The sequence below is a fragment of the Alligator mississippiensis genome, chromosome 11 (genome assembly GCF_030867095.1).
Source record: "Alligator mississippiensis isolate rAllMis1 chromosome 11, rAllMis1, whole genome shotgun sequence".
Lineage (NCBI taxonomy): Eukaryota > Metazoa > Chordata > Crocodylia > Alligatoridae > Alligator > Alligator mississippiensis.
This window is the reverse complement of record NC_081834.1, coordinates 59,386,674-59,407,180: the sequence shown is the minus strand read 5'-3', so window position 1 is coordinate 59,407,180 and position 20,507 is coordinate 59,386,674. Positions and strand designations below refer to the sequence as shown.

Here is a 20,507-nt window from a genome sequence, read left to right as displayed (position 1 = left end):
GTCTGGACCAGTGCAAATGTGCTGGGAAAACAGCAGCATAGCAGAGATTTTGCACGGGCCTGGATACCAACTGCAAGCTTTTCCGTTCCCTTCTTTTGGGTGTCCTGGGTCTTGAAGGGGGCTGGGTGGGCATTGAACCCCTGCTCCTCACATGTCACACGAGAGCAGTGACTGTGAACACGTGCTTGAGGTCAGGGGGGCAAACAACCAGCCAGGAGCTCCCAGTGCAACGCTGGGAGGAAATGTCCCAGGGACGCTGAACGAGGGAAAAGCAACAGAGTTAGGCAGGGATGCTGTCTTTTGTACAGTGTCAGTGTGAGTAGTACTGGGAGCCATAACCAGGTCTGGGGGTCGCATGTGGGACAAGGGGGAAGAGGAGAGAGGCGTCAATAAGAACCAAAGCAGTGACTCAAAGCTTGGTGAGAACAGCTCCTAGCAGGGTGTCAAAAATACGGCCGGTGAGCTGGATCCAGTCCCCAGAGCCATGTCCTGTGGTCTGCAGGGCTCCTGGAGGGGCCAGGGATTTGGGGTGGGACAAGATGAGGAACCGCCACTGAATTGCAGGGTGCGGAGCCGCCATGGACGTGTGCTGCAGCGCTGGGGGGTGACTGACGGCTGCGTGAATCCCTGAGGCTCCCTGAGCTGACGCCGATCTGCTCCGACCACAGGTGCCACTGCTCCCACAACTGCAGGCGGGGGTCTGGATCCAGACTGTGCGGATCCCTGCAAGCCAGATCTAGCCCTGAGTGCCGGGGGGGGCTAAGTGGGTTTATTCCCAAGGGCCTTGTTTATTCCAGTGGAAAAGACTGGGAAGCTCCCTGTGCTGCAGCATGGATACAGAGCTGGGTCTTCCCAACCCACACCAAACAAACACAGCTCAAAACCCCAGAAACCCCACAGCCCCCATGACTGAGAGATCTTGACTCCAGTGACTTGGTACAAATATTAGCCTGGAATGGGCTCCATGGATCGCGCAGGGGGAGTGGGGCAGGCAGGGGGTTGTCCCCTGCTATTCAGAGAAGCCTGTTACAAGGGCCCATTTGTACACATTGTACTTTCACCAGAAAAATATACTGCGTAGCAAAGGGCCCTGCTTATTCCAATGAAAAGACTCTGGAGAAATCTGCGTTCCAGCTGGGATTCACAGCTGGGTCCTTCCCTTCCCATTGAGTGCCTTCAGCACCACAAAGCCATTGCTCCTGAAACATACTCCCCATCCCCATCTCTCTTCTATTTCTCCCTCTGGTCTTGACAAAGACCAACCTAGAGAACAGTTATTGGTTGTGGCAGTGGGTGTTTGTGCCCAAAAGCTTACAAAGAACATTTTTTCCAACTATATCTCCTAAGACATACCACATCTACCCAAAGCACCTCGGCAACCTGGAGCAGAGAGAACTTTTCCCGTTGCCACTTTCTTGAAACACCTCCCTGACCACCCAACGTTGACTTGTTGAGGAATAAAGGTGGTTTCCCATTGAACAGTATTAGCAGTTTCTCAGGCAGCTCGACCTTGACTTTCTGAGCTAAACATGCCAGGTTTCTCCTGTGTGTTGTAGACCCTGTTCTCTACAGCAATGGATCATCTTGTCTTCTTTCTTACCTTGCATGTCATGAGCTTGTATTTCACACAGGAATTTGAGACGAACACCAACACTTATAAGAAAAGAAAACTAAAGCTTAACTTTATTATCCTACATCTCCTCTTAGTTTCTATAGCATCTATGTTCAACATGACACATTACACTAAATCTATGTTCAGCAGTGCACGTGGTTTATGCCTTTGCTCTCTTCACTCCCTGAATGGCTCTCGATGGATTCAAGGACAGGCTACTAACACAACAGACGCCGGGATGGTCTGATTATGTCCCGATGCCTCAGAGGAAGGCGAAAAACCCCCCGAAGTTGGTTCCATAAATGAAGGGGGAAAAAATTCCTTCCTGGCCCCAAATGGCGACCGGCCAAAGCCCTGAGGCAGGGGTCACAAAATGCCATCCACACAACAAGAGCATCCTCCACTTGGCAACCTGGGCACTACAAACGCATGGTGCCTGGTCTTTCCCCAGCCCTTTGCAGAGCTGGTCTGGAAGATATTCAAGTTCTTCACCACGAGGGTTTCTCAGGCTGCTCCTCTTGCAGAGGATGACTTGGCTGTGGCGGACGGCTCAGACTGGATGATGACTTGTCAGTCGGTGACGTGTGTGGTGGCTTCAGCGCTGTTGCAGCTTTTCTCTGTAGCCATCGGGCTCCCGGTGAGGTTGGGGAGGTCATCTTCTCTCATGGAGGTGCTGTCAGGGTTGAGGTGGTCTGCAGGTGTTGCTACGCAGCGTAAGAAAAAGCAGCAGAAGATTAAATCCTTGCATTGGGACCATGATACAAGGCTGCGATGTGAGGAAGTGGGGACTGGGAGCTTTCGCAGGACACAAAGGCCTGAACATTTGAATGAGGGAAAAAAAAATAGATGGTGCTTAGCCTCCTGCCTGGAAGAAGCTGAACATCTTTAGGCATCACTGCCCAGCCACGTTCAAGATGAGGTAGATGCTCTGAATGGACAACCCCAGCCCCAAAAAGACCATGGTTGAGAGAGCTACGAGCAAGGGAAAGCAGGTCTCCGACTGTGGGAGTGACAGCAGCCTTTAACAGGAGGCAGAGGGTCCCCCCTGTCCTGGGGTGGCTCAGCCACTTGGGACAGGTCCCGGGGCTCCTTCATGAAAGATGGCAACACCCTGCAGGCCCACCCATGCCACCCGGGGCAGAGGGCAGGTTTACCCGGGGGCAGCAGGGCACGAGGAAAGGCTCCTGCCATTGAGAGGAAAGAAAGGAAAGACCTGCGGAGGACGGATCCTAGGACAGGACTCTGTAGGGCAGAGGGGAGAATTGCCCACACGCGGCAGGGAGCAGGTTTGTGTTAGTGCCAAGAGCCTCCCCCTCCCTTCCCACTGCTCCCTGCTCCCCAGCGGCAGAGGGGACAGGACAGTACCTGCAGGAGCAAGTGTGGGCGGCTGGAGAGAGGCGATGGCGCTGGAGGAGGTGACCAGCAGGCTGTGCCCTTGCAGATCTTTAGGCAGCTCCTTCAGGTAGGTGATAATGAAGACCTTATTCAGGACCCTGATGGGGATTTCTTTCTCCTGCAGAGGTACAAGAGCTGGTCATAGCCTGTCCTACACCCAGAAAGGACAGGGGATGTGGGGAGGGGTCATGGGGCAGGGATTGGACTGAAACCAAGGGGTCTTGGCAACAGCTCAGGGAAATGGGGGGCAGGTTCCTTGAGCAACATTTTTCTGAGAATCGCAGTAAAGACAGAGGGTGGCAGCTCTGGGCAATGGGGCAGATCAGCAGCGCCAAGTGCCTGAATCCTCCGTTCTCCCTAGAGCAAGCACAGGATCGTGGGCAGGAGAAGAAATGGAGCCATGCGGGGACCTGTGCACCTCCTAAAGACTCCTGACTGCAGACTGGGAATGGGAAGCTTGTCCTGAGGGAACACGCTGTGTATCTTTGGGCCTGGCAAGAGACCTTGACCCTCAGGGGCATGACATGTGCAAAGGACAGGCTGGTGCCATCCTGCCTAGGCAGATTAATTCATTCCTTTCTCCAAGGCACTTGGCAGGCCTCCCGTTCTCCTCAAGGCCAGTTTGCTCAGAAGGCAAGGGAGATTTGCACCTTACAGACAGGGGCAGGTCACTAATTGAGTTAGTCTGCGAAGTACAAATGGACCCCACCGTGAGCTAGAGCTCAGACTCCGGTGTGTAGTGACCTCTCTCTGCTCCACGTTGTCCCCACACAACAGGTCGTGATGGGACGACAGCAACTTTACGTGGAACAGAGCCGAGGGGCCGTGAGCTCACTCTCCTCCCTCCCCGCACTCCCCAACGTGGCTGCTGACCTTGTGCCCCATCAAGCGGCCGGCTTCCCCCAAGATTGCATACAGGAAAACCAGCCCAGCTTGGCTGATGTGCATCGGTCCATTGCGAACTGCATGAAGGGCCCTCTGCAGGAAAGCTCTCCTTTGCTCCTCCAGCAAGATCTTTCTCAGCCCCTGAAACAGGAGAACACAAGGCTGGCTACAACCCACACACAGGCTCCATCTCTGGGGCTGGCACCACATTGCCCTGGACACTTGCAAGGCTGTAACCCACCGCAGGAAGACCCCTGCCAGCTGGAGACAAGCACCAAGCCTTTCTCTGAACCCCTTCATCACACACACCATCCTCACCTCTCCCACTCTCGCCAGGTCCCTGTACTTCTGGACCTGGCTCTGATCGTTCTGGCGCTTGCACCGCAGCTCCTCTGCCCCTCGCATGTCTTGGCCTAGGACAAGTGGAGACACATGGCTCTGAGCTGCCATTCTAGCTTTGGTGCTCAATGTCCACCCAGTGGGGCTCTGGCTGCCCTTCTGGCACCATGAAGGGCAGGGCCCCAGCAGGAAGGTCATTGTTCTGCAGGAGTCAATGGACACCACGTGTCCTGGGACCAGTCTGGGCTGGGGGCCTGGGGATGGGCTCCCTGGTTCCCGCATGAGACACCCAGGATGGGTGCATTAGCACAGGCTGCAGTACCACAGCTCGGCGCTGAGGTGAAGAGGCCCAAATCATTAATGCCGACACCATGAGTTGTTCCCAGGTTGGGAATGGACAGATGGAGACAAAGCGTCTGGCCCAGCACCTGGGACAAGGCTTTTGGAGGGAAACTGCTGGCATCGGAGCCTTGTACTCCAGCTGGGTCTCCTTACCCCTCTGATGAAGGAGGATTTGAGCGAGCAAATACATGCACGCCCTGGCCTGGCAGCTGATGGTCTCCTCCGGGTCGTTGATGGACAGACCCAGGCGGGCTGCCATGTCCCCCACCTCCAGTATGTCAGGGGAGCCCTAAGCAGGGGGAGAGGATCAGGCAGTTCATGCATGTCCCACCTTCATTCCCCAATACATCCCCAGGCACAGTTCTCTCTCTCCACCTCTCCGCATTACCCAGCAGGAGGGCAGGAAGGCAGAGACCACAGTGCCAGAGCATGACAGCCCTCTCTTCCCATGGGAACCTGCAGCCCAGGGACTTGCTCGGGGCCCCAGGATCACTCCCCATGCCTCATGCTCCAGGGCTAGTAGGCCCCATGTCCAGGGCTGACCATGCCCAGAGCAGGCCATGGAAAAGAGACCCGTAAAGAGTCAGGGGCACCACTGAGGCAGAAGCAAAGCCCTGGAGTGAAGCTTCTTCTCCAGCTTTGACCCCACTCTCCCAGGAGGGCCCTGGCAAAGGCAGGGGACCAGGACACTGGGGAAGGAAGGGGCTCACTGACCTCAAATTGTGGGAGGAGCTGCACAGCAAAGGCAATGGCGCCGGTCATGATCTTCATGCCCAGTGCACGGTGCTGGGCATCCGGCGCCTCAGTCCACGATGTAAAGTGCTGTGGGAGGAAGATGTTAAGATGAGGGCACATGCCCTGCTGAACCCAGCAGCCTTGGGGCCCTCCTCCTCAGGACCCAGGTTTCAAGCTCGGGCTTGACCATCTTCCTTCTGCTTTGAGAGAGGCTTGCTGCAGTGCACAGGGCAGGAGCTGTCCCGGCCCGAGCCCAGCCCCTCTGCACGGTGCTCACCTCCCAGATGGAGTAGAGCTTGCCCAGGCTGGGGGCGCTGGACAAGACGCAGCACAGCAGGCCCTCCAGGTACTCCTCGTACAGTCGCTGCACGACCTGAAAGGGGAGGCAGACCCGAGGGTCAGTGCCACGGAGCCTGGGGCCACTCCTGCCAGGGGGTGGCTTGTGGGACCTGGCAGTGGCAGGGGCACCTACCTGGTTTCGATGGGTTTCACGCCCTATGGCCAGGAAGCTCTTCTCCACGGCGGCCCGCAGGAGGCGCGACTCCAGCGCTGGCTCCAGGCTGAGCTTCGGGTCGCTGTGAGGAGAGAGGAGCCTGCGTCAGATTGAGCTATGTGGGGCGGCGGTGGCACTGGGGTGGGCAGGAAACAGCCTGGAAAGCTGGGCCTGAGCAGTGGGGATCCCCCTGGCCCACAGCAAAGTCAGGAGAGTCAGGCAGAGGTCCCTGTACCTGAGGCAGCGGATGGCGTCTATGCTGTACGCCAGGATGTGTTTTCGGTCGCCCTCCACTGAGATGGTCTCCATCAGGTCCTGTGAGCCCCAAAGGGGACGGGGAGGTAAGGATCAGCCACATCCCCCACGGGAGACCACCCAGTGCTGCAGGCGCAGGCAGCAGGATCCCAACCAGCCCCCTCCCACCCACCCAGCTGGGCTGGCCCTCTGCCTCCCACGGCCTTGCAAGCATGGCACTCAAACCTCTCCTGATCCCACCCTCCCCTGCCCTCCAGATGCAGGATTGCCCAACGCTCAACATCCAGGTCAGGAATCGACCACTATCTCCCTCATCTAGTACCCCCATGTCATGCCCAGGAAAAGGCGCGCCTGCCATTCTCTCTCTTATCCCGCTCCACCTCTCCCCTCCTTCCTGGTGTCACGAGACAACATTTCCTCTCCTTCCCTCTCCCCACACCATCCCGTGCTACTCACCACGATCCTCTCCAGCACGGCCGCTTTCAGGTCCTCCAGCTCCACAGCCACCTCTCTGCTCTGGTCCGCGGCGATGGTCAGGCTGATGATGGCCAGCAGGAAGCGCTGCCTGTCCTTCCCGTCCAGCATCTACCAGGAGCGAGACCAGGGCTAAAGCAGGCTCTTAGCCAGGAGCCTCCTGCTCCTCCGCAAGCCCCCTGTGGGACTCAGGCCTCCTCTGCCCCCACGGAGCTGAGATGCATCTCCTCGGGGCAGGTGTTGTAAAGAGCAGGGCAGTGTCCGTGGAGGGAGGGACCCAGCTGGGGCTTCACAAACACCCACCTCGAGCAGCGCCCCGGGGCTCCCTTGCGGGCTCTGGGTCCCAGGGGGTGACCTCCTGCCATGGGCCGCATGGGGGAATGGAAGACTGACTGGGTGCCGGCTCCGCTGGGGCAGTTTCATACCTCCCCGGGGTCCTGCAGGTGTTTCTTCACAAGGAGGAGGGCAGCTTCTTCCGGGGACCTTCCATCTTCCTCCTCCTCCTCCTCTTCCTCCTCCTCTTCCTCCAGCTCCTCGCCGGCTGGGCTGGGAATCACTGCACACAGAGGAAAGGGGAGAGGTTACTCGTGTGCCCCTGAGGGGAAGGGAAGTGGGTGTCGGGGGAAGAGATGGTGTCGTGCGCCCACCACCAGCACTAGGGTCCCCTGTCTGCCCCAGGACGTGCCAGGGAGGTGTGCGGCTCAGCCCCCTCACCTTGGCCAGGATCCCCCTGCCCGGCCCCATGGAGGGTCCGAGTGGCCTCGCTTAGTGAAAGGTGCTGAGACCTCTGGCCCCAGCGGCTCCCCTCACCTGTGCAGGTGGCACCGGGGGCCGGGCTGGTCCCAGACTCCAGGGAGCTACTGGAGTCCTCCGAGGAGGAGCTGCTGGTCGAACTGGTGGTGTTGGACTCCTCCGAGCTATCGCTGTCCTCCGAGGAGGAGCTGCTGCTCGTGCTCGTGCTGGTGCTTTGGGCCTCTTGGGACTTTTCAGAGTCCGAGGAGGAGGAGGAGGAGGAGCTGGTGCTGGGGCTGGTGCTCCCGGACTCCTGGGACGTGTGCCAGTCATCCCAGGAGGAGCTGCGGCTCAGGCAGGGGCTGCTGTGGGCCTGGCTCAGCTCCTGCCCCAGGGCAGCTGGGCCCTCGTCCCCGGCTTGGCACGGGGCTGCCTCCTGCTGCGCGGCTGCAGGGCCGGGCTCCAGGCTGCCCCATGACCCAGGAGGGGAGCTGCACGGCTCTTCGGGTGCCAGGAGCTGTGATGGCGCTGGCTCCCGCCTGCCCAGGCGCACCCATGGCCACCTCCATCTGGACTTGGAGGTGGCTGATTTCTTTCCCTCCTTTCCCCTGCCGCTGGGAGCTGCCAGTTTACTTCGGCAGCAGATGGGGCACAGCCAGCTCCTTGCCCTGATGGGCCCCTCCTCATCACGGCAGGTGGGGCCCCGCTCCTCCTGCCCAGGCTCCCTGCTGCTCTCCTCTCCCATGGAGAGCACCTTGGCCGACCTCCTCCTGAGCACCTGCCGCAGCCTGTCCATCCTGGCACCCAACAGGGGCAATTATCACTGGGGTTCAAAGCATCCCCTTCACACGTATCCACCCCCTCCTCTGCTCATCCAAGACACAGGCAGGTGAACCCTGGGTTACAGCCATATCCACAGCCTCCCTGGCACTAGGGTTGGCAGGTGGGGAGAGCCCTTGTCTTAGGGTCCAAGACCTGCAGCTGGTTTGGACACACAGCTCCCTGCTCCTCTACTCCCCTCTCACCCCACGTGACTGGCCATGGGCTGAGTGCCCATGCATTTGGGAATGCCAAGGAGAGGAGGACAGGGGCCATTTGCCTGGGACCTGCAGGAGCCCAGCAGCGCCACGGCTTGGGGCTCCCTGCGCGCTCAGTCTGGGCAGCACTGGCTGGGCTGGGAGGGGTGGGGAGCTTCAGCACCTGGGGATGTCTCCAACCCGCTGGAAGTGGTGTGAGGGAGCACCAGGGGCTGAGTGCCCACATTGCAGGGGGTGGATTTTCTGCCCGTTTCTACATTTCGTGCACAGAGACGGGAAGCCCCCCCGGCGCTGCAGGCCCCTCACCTGCCCTGGGGGATGGAGCGCTGCTGGGCGGGTGCTCACAGGCCCTGGTGACGCCGCACTCCTCCCTCCGGCTCTGGACTAAGGTCTCCTGCCTCTCCTCCGATGGATGTCCCTCGCCGCCTCAAGCTGTAGTCGCTGCCGCCGATGGGGGGACGCCTACCCCTGAAAGGGACTATGCCATCCTGTTGGAAGCCATCCTTGTGCACAGCCTCTTCCCCCAAAACAAAACTACACCTCTCCTCCCCCCCGCCTAGTCCCCTCTCTGTTTGCCCATGCCAGGACCCCTCTTCTTCCCTGATCTTCTCTTCCTGGCCCTTTCCTGCCACCCAACAGAAAGTCCTGCCACCCTGCGCTGGCCTTGTTCCACATCACAGGCGCTACTGGCTTGTGCCTGCAGCTTTACTCCATGCGTGTTGGTGCCCAGGAAAGACCAAGTGTCCTGCTCTGCGACATCAAGACTGGTGGCTCTAAGTGGATTGTAACCGGGGTCCAGTCCACACTGGCTGTGCACCGCGCTCCAGCCATCCTGGCGGGGAGGCGAGCCCTGTCCCAGGTAGCTTTGGGAAGAGGTACGACACCGGTGTGAGAAATGATGTTCTGGATTGGAGATAAAACATGCAGAGTTCAAGGAGAAACATTTCTCATCATGGCCTCAGCAGGGGGTGGCATCCAGAGCATGCCCAGCTCCTGCACCCTACACACATGACTGCAGGGAGCGTTACTCAGCCCCTCACGCCAAGGGCAGGGTCCTGTCGGCTCCGTCTTGATGCGTCGCACTTTCTCTGGACGCGGGCCACAGGCCTGAAAGCACAAGAGCCCCTCGCTCCCCTCCCAGCTCGACCCCTGCCGGCGTCTCCGGCAGCGTTGCCCAAGGACCGATCCTGACCTGCTCACTCCGGGCTGAGAGATCGCAGAGCGAAATCCTCCACGAAACCGGTTCTGCTGTCGCTCTCCAAACGGCGCCTGATGATTACTAACAGAAACAAGACGGGACATTAAAATCACATGAACATGGAGGAAATACTTACTCTTCCCCCTGGACTGTGATTTAAAGGAATAAATTAATCGGTATGGGGTTGTTCTTCAATTCTCCCCTTCATTAAAAAGGAGGAGAAACCCCATCTCCAGGTGTCTGGGCTGGGGCAGCTCGGCCGGGCTCGGCTCCGTTTCCTCCCTCCGGGCTTTACACAGGCACAAACCACCCCCGAGGGAAAGGCGCAGACCTGGTGCCCGCTCTTGGCTGAACACAACCTGCAGGATCGGGTCCCACTGCCCTTCCCGGTCCCATCGCTGGTGGGGCTGGTGCAAATCCCACCCCGTCGGGCCGCGTCCCCCTGGGACACCTCGTCCAGGAGCAGGAGGGCGCCGGCCCCGCGGCTCTTTCACGTCTGACTCTGACAACCCCTGGGGCAAGAGGCCTCCTCTCGACACCCGCATTGCCTCAGGCGGGGGCACAAGAGGGGCAGCGCTCTCCGCAGCCGACTTACCCGTCTGTGCAGACCCCGGGCGCCCGGCAGCACCGCTCCAGCCTCCGCCGGCAACTGCCTGGAATCCCGCGGCGCCGCGATGATACGAACGCTGCCGCGGCAACGCCCGGGGACCAGCTCCATCGCCCCCCACCCCGCACCCAGCGCCGCAGCCCCCCGCGGCACCGCCATGTCCCCCAGGGCCACTGTCCACGTGCCTGGGGATGGGTGTCGCTCAGGACAGACCAGGTGCTCCCCCAAATTGAGGGCAGGGGGAGGAAATGCCCAGTTTCCCACTTTACCATAACTACTTTGTTTTTCACCGGTGCCAACACGAGAAACAGGCTTGCCGTGCGCACTGCATGGAGCAGTGTGCACGGCACCGGGGCCCTTCTCACAGCTATACCCCTGCTGGGCTCCCTGGGCTTGCTCTGTGCTCCCTTCTTTGCACAGACACCGGGGACCAGGCACAGGGCCATGCACCAACCCTGCCCCCAAAGCCTTGCTCAGGCTGCTTCAGCAACCCCAGGAAGCAGCGCCTGAGACACCTCCTGACAGGACCTGTCCTGGGAAACCCACAGGTGGCATGGGAGACACCAGCCGATACATCCCCAGTTGCCAAAATAGCCCTGCCGCAAAAGGCCCCTGCCACTCAAAATGCCAACCCCAATGCTGGCAGCTCTCCCAGTCCATGCCCCACTGGGGTGCTCTAGGGTCCAGCTTGTGCATGTGGGCTGCCCTCTCCCACCGTGCCCTATATACATCTCCGGGAGACCAACCAACTCCAAGCAGGAAGACACCTCTATCCCTTTCCTGCTCCTAACCCTGGTCCCAAACCTGACCCTAACCCACGCTCAGCTGCTCCTGCAGGAGACCCCGCACAGCCTGGCTCCAGTGACTGGCCTAGAAGTCCCAAAACCCCGTCACTGGTCCTGCTGCAAATTGCCTTGCTGCCAAAACACCTCCCGGATCCATCTCCAGGTGGGGCCCTCAGGCTCCATCCAGCTTCTTAGCAGCGTGGAGGAGGCGACCCACTGCAATACAGCACTAACAGGGAGTCCTACTCATCCCGAGCAGACAGACAGCTCCACATTTGCCTGTTCTCAGTCCCTAGCCAAAACCCAGCCCCTGCCCCTGCCCCTGCCCCAGTTCAGGCTGCTCCAGCAGCCTCCGGCAGGAGCCCCTGAGCAAGCTGACTACAGCCGAGCCCTAGCATGGGAAACCTGAGCTTGACCCTGGGGTAAGTCAGCCTGGGCCTGGAGAGGGAAGAAGGTATGGGCACGGGAGCTAATACAAAGCACCTCTTTAGGATGGTCAGCACTCCTGGGTAAGGATTGTTATGAGACTGCTACGTTTCCCTCTCCAGCAGCATCTCCACAGCCTGCCTCGCCATGCCTCAGCCTCGCTGGTGGCCTCTGTGGTCCAGCAAGTGCACGGCACATCTCTGCAAGCCTGGCCATTGCTGCACCCTCCTGACCAGTTCAGCACAGCAGTTTGAATGATATGCCGTCCAGGCCTGCCAGTCATCTGCACCCACCGCTCTCCTCTTCCTGGTCTTTCTTATTGGCTGCAGCCTGGCCCCTTGCTCAGCTCCCATCTCATGCAATGCACCAGCAGCAGTAGGAACCTTGCCCCTGACAGCTCTTGACCCTAGAAAGCAAATAAAGAAACAAGGCATCTGCTAAACTTGTCCAACTTGATGGTAAGCTCTGAACTCGCCGTCTCCTTTTACATTGGGTCTCCGAATCCTCTTTGCATTTGGTTCAGGCTCCCAAATCTGTCCTGAGGCTCTGGCCCTGGGATCCCTTTCTCTTTATGGCTGCCAAGCTCCCCTTAGTGGTACCAATGAGAAGAAATCCTGGCCAGATCCTGGCTCCACCCATGACAGGGGCACAGTCCCTTGTTCATGTGAAGGCAGAGGGGACGGGAACAGACTTCTTCTATTTGGGGTCAGACCCAGGAGACCACCATCACATTCCCAGCTCTTCAGAGGCCACTGCCCATGCACCTGGGGATGGGTGTCCCTCAGGGCAGCCCGGGCACTCCCCAAATCAAGGGCAAGGGGAGGAAATGCCCAGTGCAGTCGCCCACTTTGCCACAGCCACTTTTTTCCACTGGTGCCAACACGAGAAACAGGCACGGTGTGCGCTGTGTGGAGCTGTGCACATGGCACTGGGGCTCTTCTCACAGCTGCACCCCTGCCGAGCTCACTGGGCTTGCTCTGCGCTCCCTTGTGTGAACAGATGCAGGGGACCAGGCACAGGGCTGTGCACCAGCCCTGCCCCCAAAGCCTCACTCGGGCTGCTCCAGCAACCCCAGAAGGCAAAGCCCAGGGCAAAAGGTCCATGCCACTCAAAATGCCAACCCCAATGCTGGCAGCTCTCCCAGCCCATGCCCAGCTGGGTGCCCTGGGGTCCAGCTTGCTTCCTGCTTCCAGTGCTGGCCTCTCTCTGTGGGGGAGGGGGCTCTGGCTGCCACTGAAGGAGATGAGGTTGCTTTTGCCTTGCCTCTGCTCAGGAGACCGGAGTTGAGCCTCCTTCAGCGGCTGCTGCGGCTGCTTCCTTAACTGTGTTTGATGTGTTGTGGGTTCTGCAACAGCACTGCGGACCCTGCTGTGTTGAACTAAGAGTCATTTATTATTATCACTCTCTGAAATCATATCCAGGGTGGATCTTAACATTTGCATCCGTATATGTATGCAGATCTGAGACCTGCTCTGCCTCAACTCAGTCCAGTCCTGTGGAGGGAGAGGAACCAAGAAATGCCTCTGGCTCCTCATGGCAGAGAACAGGGAGTCCCAGTGCTGCAAAAGTGCCACAAGCAACTGAGCCCTGCAGTGCTGAGCATGAGGCTTTAGCCTTCAAGGGACAGCGCAAGGAAAACACAACCAGACACAACCGTGTTGGCAGTCTGGTTTTGAACCTTTGACCCCCCACTCTGGTGCCTGGTTTCATTATAATTTGTCCCAAGTAATTAGTAACATGTCACTGTGCCACCAGTAGTAATAGGGCCTTATAGTTTCCTCCATGGGCCTGGCCTTATGACATCCCCTGGTGTTCACAGCCCAGGGTTGTGCTCTGGCAGGTGCTGCTGGGGCTGTGCTGGGAGACGCCTGCATTGCAGCCCCCGATGCCCAGCCCTGGGGGCACTTTCTGCAGTGCTGGGACCAGCGCCCCGGGCAGCCCGGCACCAGCTCCTGAGCCAGAGACTCCAAGTCATGGGGAGAGACCTGGGGGCTGGCAGCCCAGGGGCTCTGCACACGCGGCCCCTCCACACCCATCGCTGGTCCCCGCACGGCTGCGCATCCCAGAGCTGCTGCCCTCACTGATATACAGGGCACGGGCAGATCCAAGGCGGCGCACTTGCTCTGCTTTGGTTCCTGTTCCACCCAAACTTTCAAACCAGCTGCCTGGGAGAGGCAGCATCATTTCTACTTGGAGGGTGCATCTATACAAGGTGCTTATTGTGCATTGGCCTATTAAAACTGCATAGTAGCACGATGGTTAAAAACCGTACTAATAACCTACTGTGCAGCATTACTAGGCTCATGCGCAGGAAGCATCACAAAATAACCGTGCTCCAGTGCGACTGCACAGTAACGCTAGCTCCTGTGCCTTTAGTTAGTATTTTAGAAACAAGTACTAACCTAAATGCCCAGTATGTAACATGCACTGATGAATATGTAGATCTGCCCAGAGAGACTCAACCTATCTCATGGCCTGTAATCATCTTCCTAATTCTTGTTAATCTTCCTCCCCTCCACAAGTGTCAATGACCCTCTCTCCTTTTTAATGGTCCTGAAGATCCACTTTTCCAAGTATCCTTTCTTCTGCAATGTCACTGCCTGATAGCCACTCTCTTCTGTTTCACAGCCCTGCAGACTGTGTTTAGCATTAGCTAAAAACTTCAACTCAGGTGTGGACATCTTATTTTAACTTGGGTGTAGAAATGACTGACCGTGAAGTATTGGAGGCCCTGTCAAAATCCTCAAGAAAGCTAGATTTTGTTTCATGAATCTGAATAAATGATGTACAGTTAAATTTAATGATAGCAGGGCTTTTGATGCAATGACCTTTGACAATTTAACCTGGTTTGTTGTGTTTTTTAAACCTGATCTATATTCTAGCATAGGGGTTGTCAACTGGGTGCATGCATACCCCTCAGGGGTACTTGGAAAGGGGCTAGGGTGTATGCACAGGAGGGTGGGGACAGAGCAGTGTATTCTCATAATCCTTGACATCGAAGGGGTTAAATTATAAAATGTATGCTGATAGGGTACGTAGGCAGCTGGTCAATCTGGAAGCGGGTGCGCAGTAAGAAAAAGTTTAGGAACCTCTGTCCTAACAGGAACACATCACGTGCGGCCTTCTAGTTTCCTCGGTGGGCCTGGGCCTGTGAAGTCCCCTGGTGTTCACAGTCCAGGGTTGTGCTCAGGCAGGTGCTGCTGGGGCTATGCCGGGAGACGCCTGCACTGCAGCCCCCGGTGCCCAGCCCAGGGCATCTGGGCCTTTCTGCACTGGCTGGATCCAGCTCTCCAGGGCAGCCCGGCGCCGGCTCCTGAGCCGGAGAATCCTAAATTGGGGAACCTCTGCCCTACCGTATTAGAGAAGCTTCTTGTTTTGCTTTAGCTGGAGGAAAATGCGTGTCATGTACCGTGTGATGACGTGCCACACTGTCTGCATCGCTCTCTTCAAAATCCTAGATCCACTCGTGCACTCAGGATCTTGTTCCCAGTAGCCCTGGCAGGAGCTGACCTAGGTCCTAGGAAGTGGACATCCCCGGGAATGGGCAAGGGCGGAGATGTCCCAGCCTGGGGTGAAGGAGATGGGAAGGGAGAGCCTGGCTGGACGGGGCAGCAGGAGCAGGCATTGGGGAGGGAAGTGGCCAGCTCCAGCCTGGCCCAGGCCCAGGCCCAGGCCCCTGCTCTGTAGCCAGCCTGGGAGAAGCACTGTCCTGTGAGCAGCAGAGAGGAAAAGCCAGTCCCTGCCCCTGCCTGGTGTCTGCACTGCTGAAGGAAAGGGTTTTCAGCAGGGACAATTTTGGGAAGACTGAAAATACTAAGACACCCATATTCTTGCCATACGGCCCTGGCTCGAGTAAAGCTGGAAAGGCAAATGGGGGACATCTAAAGAAGGCAGATTTTGACTTAGATAATGCACCCTGCAGCAGGAGGACAGCAGGCAGCACTGCAGTGAGACGGGCTGTCTGGGCAAGGGGCCCCGGCTTTGCCAGGAGCGCAACCACCGCAGTGCCGCCTGCCCCCAGGCCAGCGTGCTCCGCTCATCGTGGGAGATGTGCTGAACAGCAGAGGGGCTGCGTGGCATCACGGGGCAGGGCCCAAAGTGTGTAGGGAAGGTTGTGACCAAGGATTGTCACAGGAAGGGAAGAAATCTGGTCAAATCAGGGCATGCCCTTGACTGAAGCCCCTTCAATTCCTTCCCGCCCCCACTCCCCTCCCCTTGCATTTCTCTCCCAGGCCAGCTGCAGAATAACTTCCCACTTCACTGCAGATTCTCCCTCAGGCCAGGAGACACCCTCCCCTATACTACTCCTTTCCAGTTACCCCTTTTCCCAGGATCAGTGAGGTTTTCACCATTCTTTCCAGGCCATTCCCTGATGGTTGGGATGAATGCCAAGTGGCTTTCAAAAGGTCCCGTGTGAAATGTGTCTTTCAGTGGAGTCTCGTGCCTTGCTTCACTCAGACAGAGAATTTAGGGCAGGCGTTTGCTTGTGGGTGGGAGGTGACATCTGTCTTTTCAAGGGTGTCGCTTCACATCCAAATTGAAAAGCTGCAGGGAAATCGGATATCAGGAGACGGATCGTGGTCGCTGCCTCCGACTTCTGCCTCGCAGCTCTGAAAGCAGACGGCTGCCTGGTCATGCTCCGTGTTAGAGACTTCACCCGAGCAAGTCTACTGCGCCCCACCGCGCTGCCACATTTCTTTGTGTGTTTTGTAGAATAACGGCGCTCCACGTTGTACTCCTTGCCGACAGCCACTTTCTCTTGGCAAATCAGACACAGGATGTTCCCGTTTTGTTCAACAACACAAAAATCAGCAGTCCAACTATCCCTGAAAACTCGACATTCTGCATCAATTTTCGTTTCCTCTGATTCGCCATTTTTTGAGCGTAGCGTAGGCCCTGTGGCTAATAGAGCCAAACTTAATTTTAGTCATAGAAAAACGAGTTTGGCAGAGACAGGTGAAGTTAAAAACAACTCACCAATTCAAAATCACCATTTTATTACGATGTAATGATACTGTGGTGTCGACATGGACCCCCACCTATCAGGTATAGTCATAATATATAAGGCAAGCCTGACATGTGCAGGTGCTGCCATCATATGCCAAGTGCACCTCAAATGCCGATGGGGAGTCAGGGCAGGACTAGGACTTTTGTCTCCTGGGGCCAGTCCCGGTGTCTGTGTGTCATGGCTGGGGCAGCCCAGCCATTACTGGGTTTGGGTCCCACATGGGCAGCGCTGTCAGCTAGCCCCACAGGCCAGTCAGTTATTATAACCCAAGACAAAGACCCCTTTACACCCTCTGTCCTGGGCCGGCCAGAGAGACCCTGCCTGTGCGGCCCTACTGCCAGGTTCATGGTAGCTGCTGGTGGGCAGGGACAGGCGGGGAGGGACCCACTCTGCATCCAGCCAGCCCCTGCCCCAGAGACCGAAGGGGAGAAATAAATGGCTTCATAGCCCCATCCCTCGAGCAGAGCAGCCCCACGAGCTGGCGCTGCCCAAGGGGGGCCGGAGCGAGGTGGCCGCTGCACTGGAGCCCCTCATCTGTACGGGCCCGCTCACCGTGGTGCCCGGCCGCCCGCGGGGGCGATGAGCCCAGCCCCGAGGGGTGAGCAGCTCCCCTCCCCTCCCCCACCCGCCTGTCCCCAGCGAGGGACCTCGGGCCACGGAAAATGGCTTGGCGGCCCATGGGCCGTGTGTTTGACAAGCCAGATATATAGAATATATCTAATGTGTGCATGATGCTGCATCAATAAAGTTGCACTGTGTATTTGGTCTGTAATCAGCAGGTAATTCTTATACCTTGCAATGGCTGTAATTTGGGATAAGTATGTGCTCTCCATCTCTTGACACCTTCAAATCAAGACGGGATGTCCTTCTGGTAAACGTGCTTTAGTGAAACACAGGCGACTGAATTCAAGATAGGAGCGTCTGCTCGGGACAGCAGCCACGGGAGGATGCCCCAAGTGGCACCGCCCTGCACTTCGGCTGCCCGGGGCACACGCAGAAAAAACATGTGAATTTCTGCCGCTGACTTCCAGCGGCGGGTGTGAGCTCGTGTCCTGGTGCGAGGACAGGGCAGACACGGCTCTTGGGGTGAAAGTGATCTCTTTTATTGCACCAAATAAATCGGTGGGAAAATTGTTCTGTGCAGACTTTCAGGCACAAACTGCCCTGGTGAGGCTGAGGACGCATGTGCGGATGGTCTGTGCTGCTCCTGGGTGGAGCGGTGACCCGACACAGGCACACACGAACGCGCACACGTGCTCTCGCTCTCTGGGGATCGCTGGTGCTGCTCTGGAAGTCCGCGCTTCAAGGATGCGAAACCCCTATTTCCTCCTCGTGTCTATGGAAGAGGTACGGGTTTCACAGTCCCGAAGCGCAGACCCCAGAGCAGTGCCAGAGATCCCGCAAACAGGCAGCACTGGCGCACACACGGGTGATACCATATTTCGGAGAGAGATGGGTCTCCTCATCCATTCGACAAGGCCGCTGGATGGACTCGCGCCCCCTTGCTCCCAGGGTTGGATTCAGGCACTGTCTTGGCATAAGGGATCAGGCAGCCAGGCCCAGCAGTGGGGTTTGGGGCTGTCCAAGCCAGTTGCTGTCGCCAGACTGCACGGGGTCTCCTGCGGAGCAGGCTGAGCCGTGGGTAGGGCCGCCTGCCCCAGGCTCTGCAGCCTTAAGAGGCAGAGCTAGGACTCAGCCTCCTCCTCATGGCCAAGGTGAAAGTGGTTGCTCCTTATTGCCCGTTCACTTCCTTACTGCTCTGCTTTTGTCTCTGGGCTCTGACTCCACGGTGCTCATCCACGACTCCACGCTGCCCCTACTGCCCCTCGCGCTGCTCATCCCTGCGGGCACCAGTGATGCTGCCAGGGAGACCCTGAGAGGATCACAAGTGACTCCCGGGCTCTGGGTGCAAGGCTGAAGGGTGAGGAGCTCAGTGGGGAAGGGCCTTAGAGGGAGTGGACGCATCTTGCAGAGCAGTGCATTGGCTTCTTCAGCTATGGGATGTTGTTACAGAAGACACATTGTTGGGGAGACTTGGGATCCACCGGGCTGCCAGCTGCTCCTTCTCGCGCTGGGCCTCCAGCTGTTTCTCCTCCAGCCGTCGTTGTTCCTTCTTTTCTTCCCGTTGTTCCCTTTCACGCTGAGCTTCCAGCTCCAGCCTTTTCTCCTCCAGCTCCATCCTTTTCATCTCTCTCTCATGGAGTCTCTGTTGCTCGCTCTCGGAGGGTGATCTCTCCGCAGCCTCCGGGCTTGACGAGTGGGAGTGTGGTCCTGAGTCAGACTCAGGAGTCGTAGAGCGTGAAGCTGATGCTGGTCCTGACTCGCTGGTGCACAAGTTTAACCAGCTCATCCTTCTTTAGCCTTCCTGTTGCGTGAAGGCCTCTCTCTTTTGCCCGTTCCTTCAGTTCGGGCACAGTCATCCGGACATACTCGTCCGCCATCCTGACTCTCTACCCTATCCAGTCGACCCGATGTCAAATTAGAAATTGTTTGCTCAAGGGATTTCAGTGACTCTATTCCCTTTCCCAAATTATGCCTCCAATACAGCAGGGTATTCGGATCCCACCTCTCCCACCACGTGTGGTGGGCCAGTAGGGGGCGCTCCTGCGTTGAGCCGCCCACCTCCCTGCGCCCGACCACCGTCCAGGCTGCGAGTGCCTCCCTGGGGTGCCTCCCGTCCGGCCGACCCCTTCCCTGGAGCGCACCCGCTAGCCTGGGGTCCCGCTGCCACCATCCACGGCTCTGGACTCAATTCTGGCTCTGCGCGCCTTGGAAAACACAGGCCTGATCGTCCAATGGGTCCTAGACCCAATACAGGCACTTGGGGCACTTCCCCAAGTCAGGGGCTATTTAGGACAGTCTCCCTTAGTCCACCGACCTAAGGGGCCTCCTCGGCATAATTTTGACCCACCCCTCAATAAGTCTCCCACACCGGTCACAAAGGAGAACTGTATTGCTTACAGGGGGTAGGACGGAAACAGGTAAAAGGTAGAGCAATATCATAGAAATCTTACAGGAATATCAAAGGAATCCCATAGAGCAAACCAGGGTGGCTGAGGTAGCCGTTTAAACACGCATCTGAGTTACTGAAGCTAAATATCTAATCGGATCTCAAGTATCTTACTCACTCCCATCGTCCAGAGGGGGTTGTCGTTTCCTCTGGAGGCAGGGCACTCTTGGAGCATGCGGTGATGAAGAGAGAGCCAGGCTCAGATTCACCTGGATGACCGCATGGCTAATGGCTGACTGCCTTCTTCCTGGCCCGGGCCCTTAAATAACCTCTCTGACCTCAGCAGCCCGGTCCAATCGAAGCTGCCAATACTGGGCACAAGCCGACCAATCTCTCAAGCATCCCTGGCTACCTGGGCCCGCGCAGGGCCGGGTCTTTCCCCCCTGCCCAGGTGACCAGAGCATCGCCTCCCAGGCACCAGGCTTTTGTCATGCAGACAAGGTGGGAGATCCCCACTCTGAGGGATTCAACACCAGCCTCTCAGGCTGGCTGAGACAGATCTCTGGAGAGGGGCACCGACGGTGGCATTTCTGCCACATCAGGAACATGCATCTTGGGCAGCGGTCTGTGCGGAGGGAACCGCTGATACAAAGGAGACGGCTGGGACCTGCTGGGAGCGGGTGTGCAGCTGCCAGGTTGGGCTCATGGAGTCGTGTTGGCTCCCTGGGGCTGGGAGACAGAAACGTGAAGCCCAGGCCCCGGGTTCTGGTCATTTTTGTGAAGCATTTGCCTCCTCCCCTGCCAGCCTGCCCCCACCACCAATTTCTTTAGCCCACGCAAAACACTTCTGCCTTAATTCCCAAAGCGAACAAGTGCTCTTCACTGGGGGGAGATGGGGAGGGGGGCACAGCCCTTATTTCCCTGGGCACTGTGGCTTAGTTGGTTAAAGCACCTGTCTTGTAAACAGAAGATCCTGGGTTCAAATCCCAGCAGTGCCTAACTCTCTCTGCAATACCCCAGCTTCTTACCTTTGGAGCAGGATTGGTCTTGGTGTCAATACATAGCTTCCTGTCTCATGGGACTTTGGTAGACCCCTCTTCTTGCTCCAACATCTAAACCTGTCTTTAATGAACAAGAAATGGGTTCTCCTGCAGGATACGTGCAGTGTTTACAGGGGGGAAAATCAGAAAAAATGGCATCTCTTCCCTGTTTCTATGTGCAACTGCAGGCCTGT

General features: G+C 57.7%; 1 protein-coding gene and 1 non-coding gene across 3 annotated transcripts; one reads left to right on the top strand and one right to left on the bottom strand.

Moving 5' to 3' along the window:
* Positions 1-1,654: 1,654 nt before the first annotated feature.
* On the bottom strand, positions 1,655-12,264 carry LOC132244141 (uncharacterized). Of its 2 annotated transcripts, XM_059715179.1 has the most exons (14): positions 11,373-12,264; positions 8,606-9,578; positions 7,341-8,059; positions 6,956-7,086; positions 6,513-6,641; positions 6,037-6,116; positions 5,781-5,883; positions 5,586-5,681; positions 5,288-5,395; positions 4,727-4,862; positions 4,211-4,305; positions 3,881-4,033; positions 2,978-3,125; positions 1,655-2,316 (listed from the first exon to the last, which is right to left on the bottom strand). In XM_059715179.1, exons 3-14 carry the CDS (start codon positions 8,056-8,058, stop codon positions 2,183-2,185), a joined length of 2,031 nt encoding a protein of 676 aa, XP_059571162.1. In that variant the 5' UTR covers position 8,059; positions 8,606-9,578; positions 11,373-12,264; the 3' UTR covers positions 1,655-2,182. The 2 variants fall into 2 exon arrangements, with proteins under 2 accessions (XP_059571162.1, XP_059571161.1); XM_059715178.1 differs by lacking the exon at positions 11,373-12,264 and having other exon boundaries at positions 8,606-9,645.
* Positions 12,265-20,197: 7,933 nt separating this feature from the next.
* TRNAT-UGU (transfer RNA threonine (anticodon UGU)) lies at positions 20,198-20,271 on the top strand. Its single transcript has one exon. It is a non-coding gene; the product is annotated as a tRNA-Thr (tRNA).
* Positions 20,272-20,507: the final 236 nt, after the last annotated feature.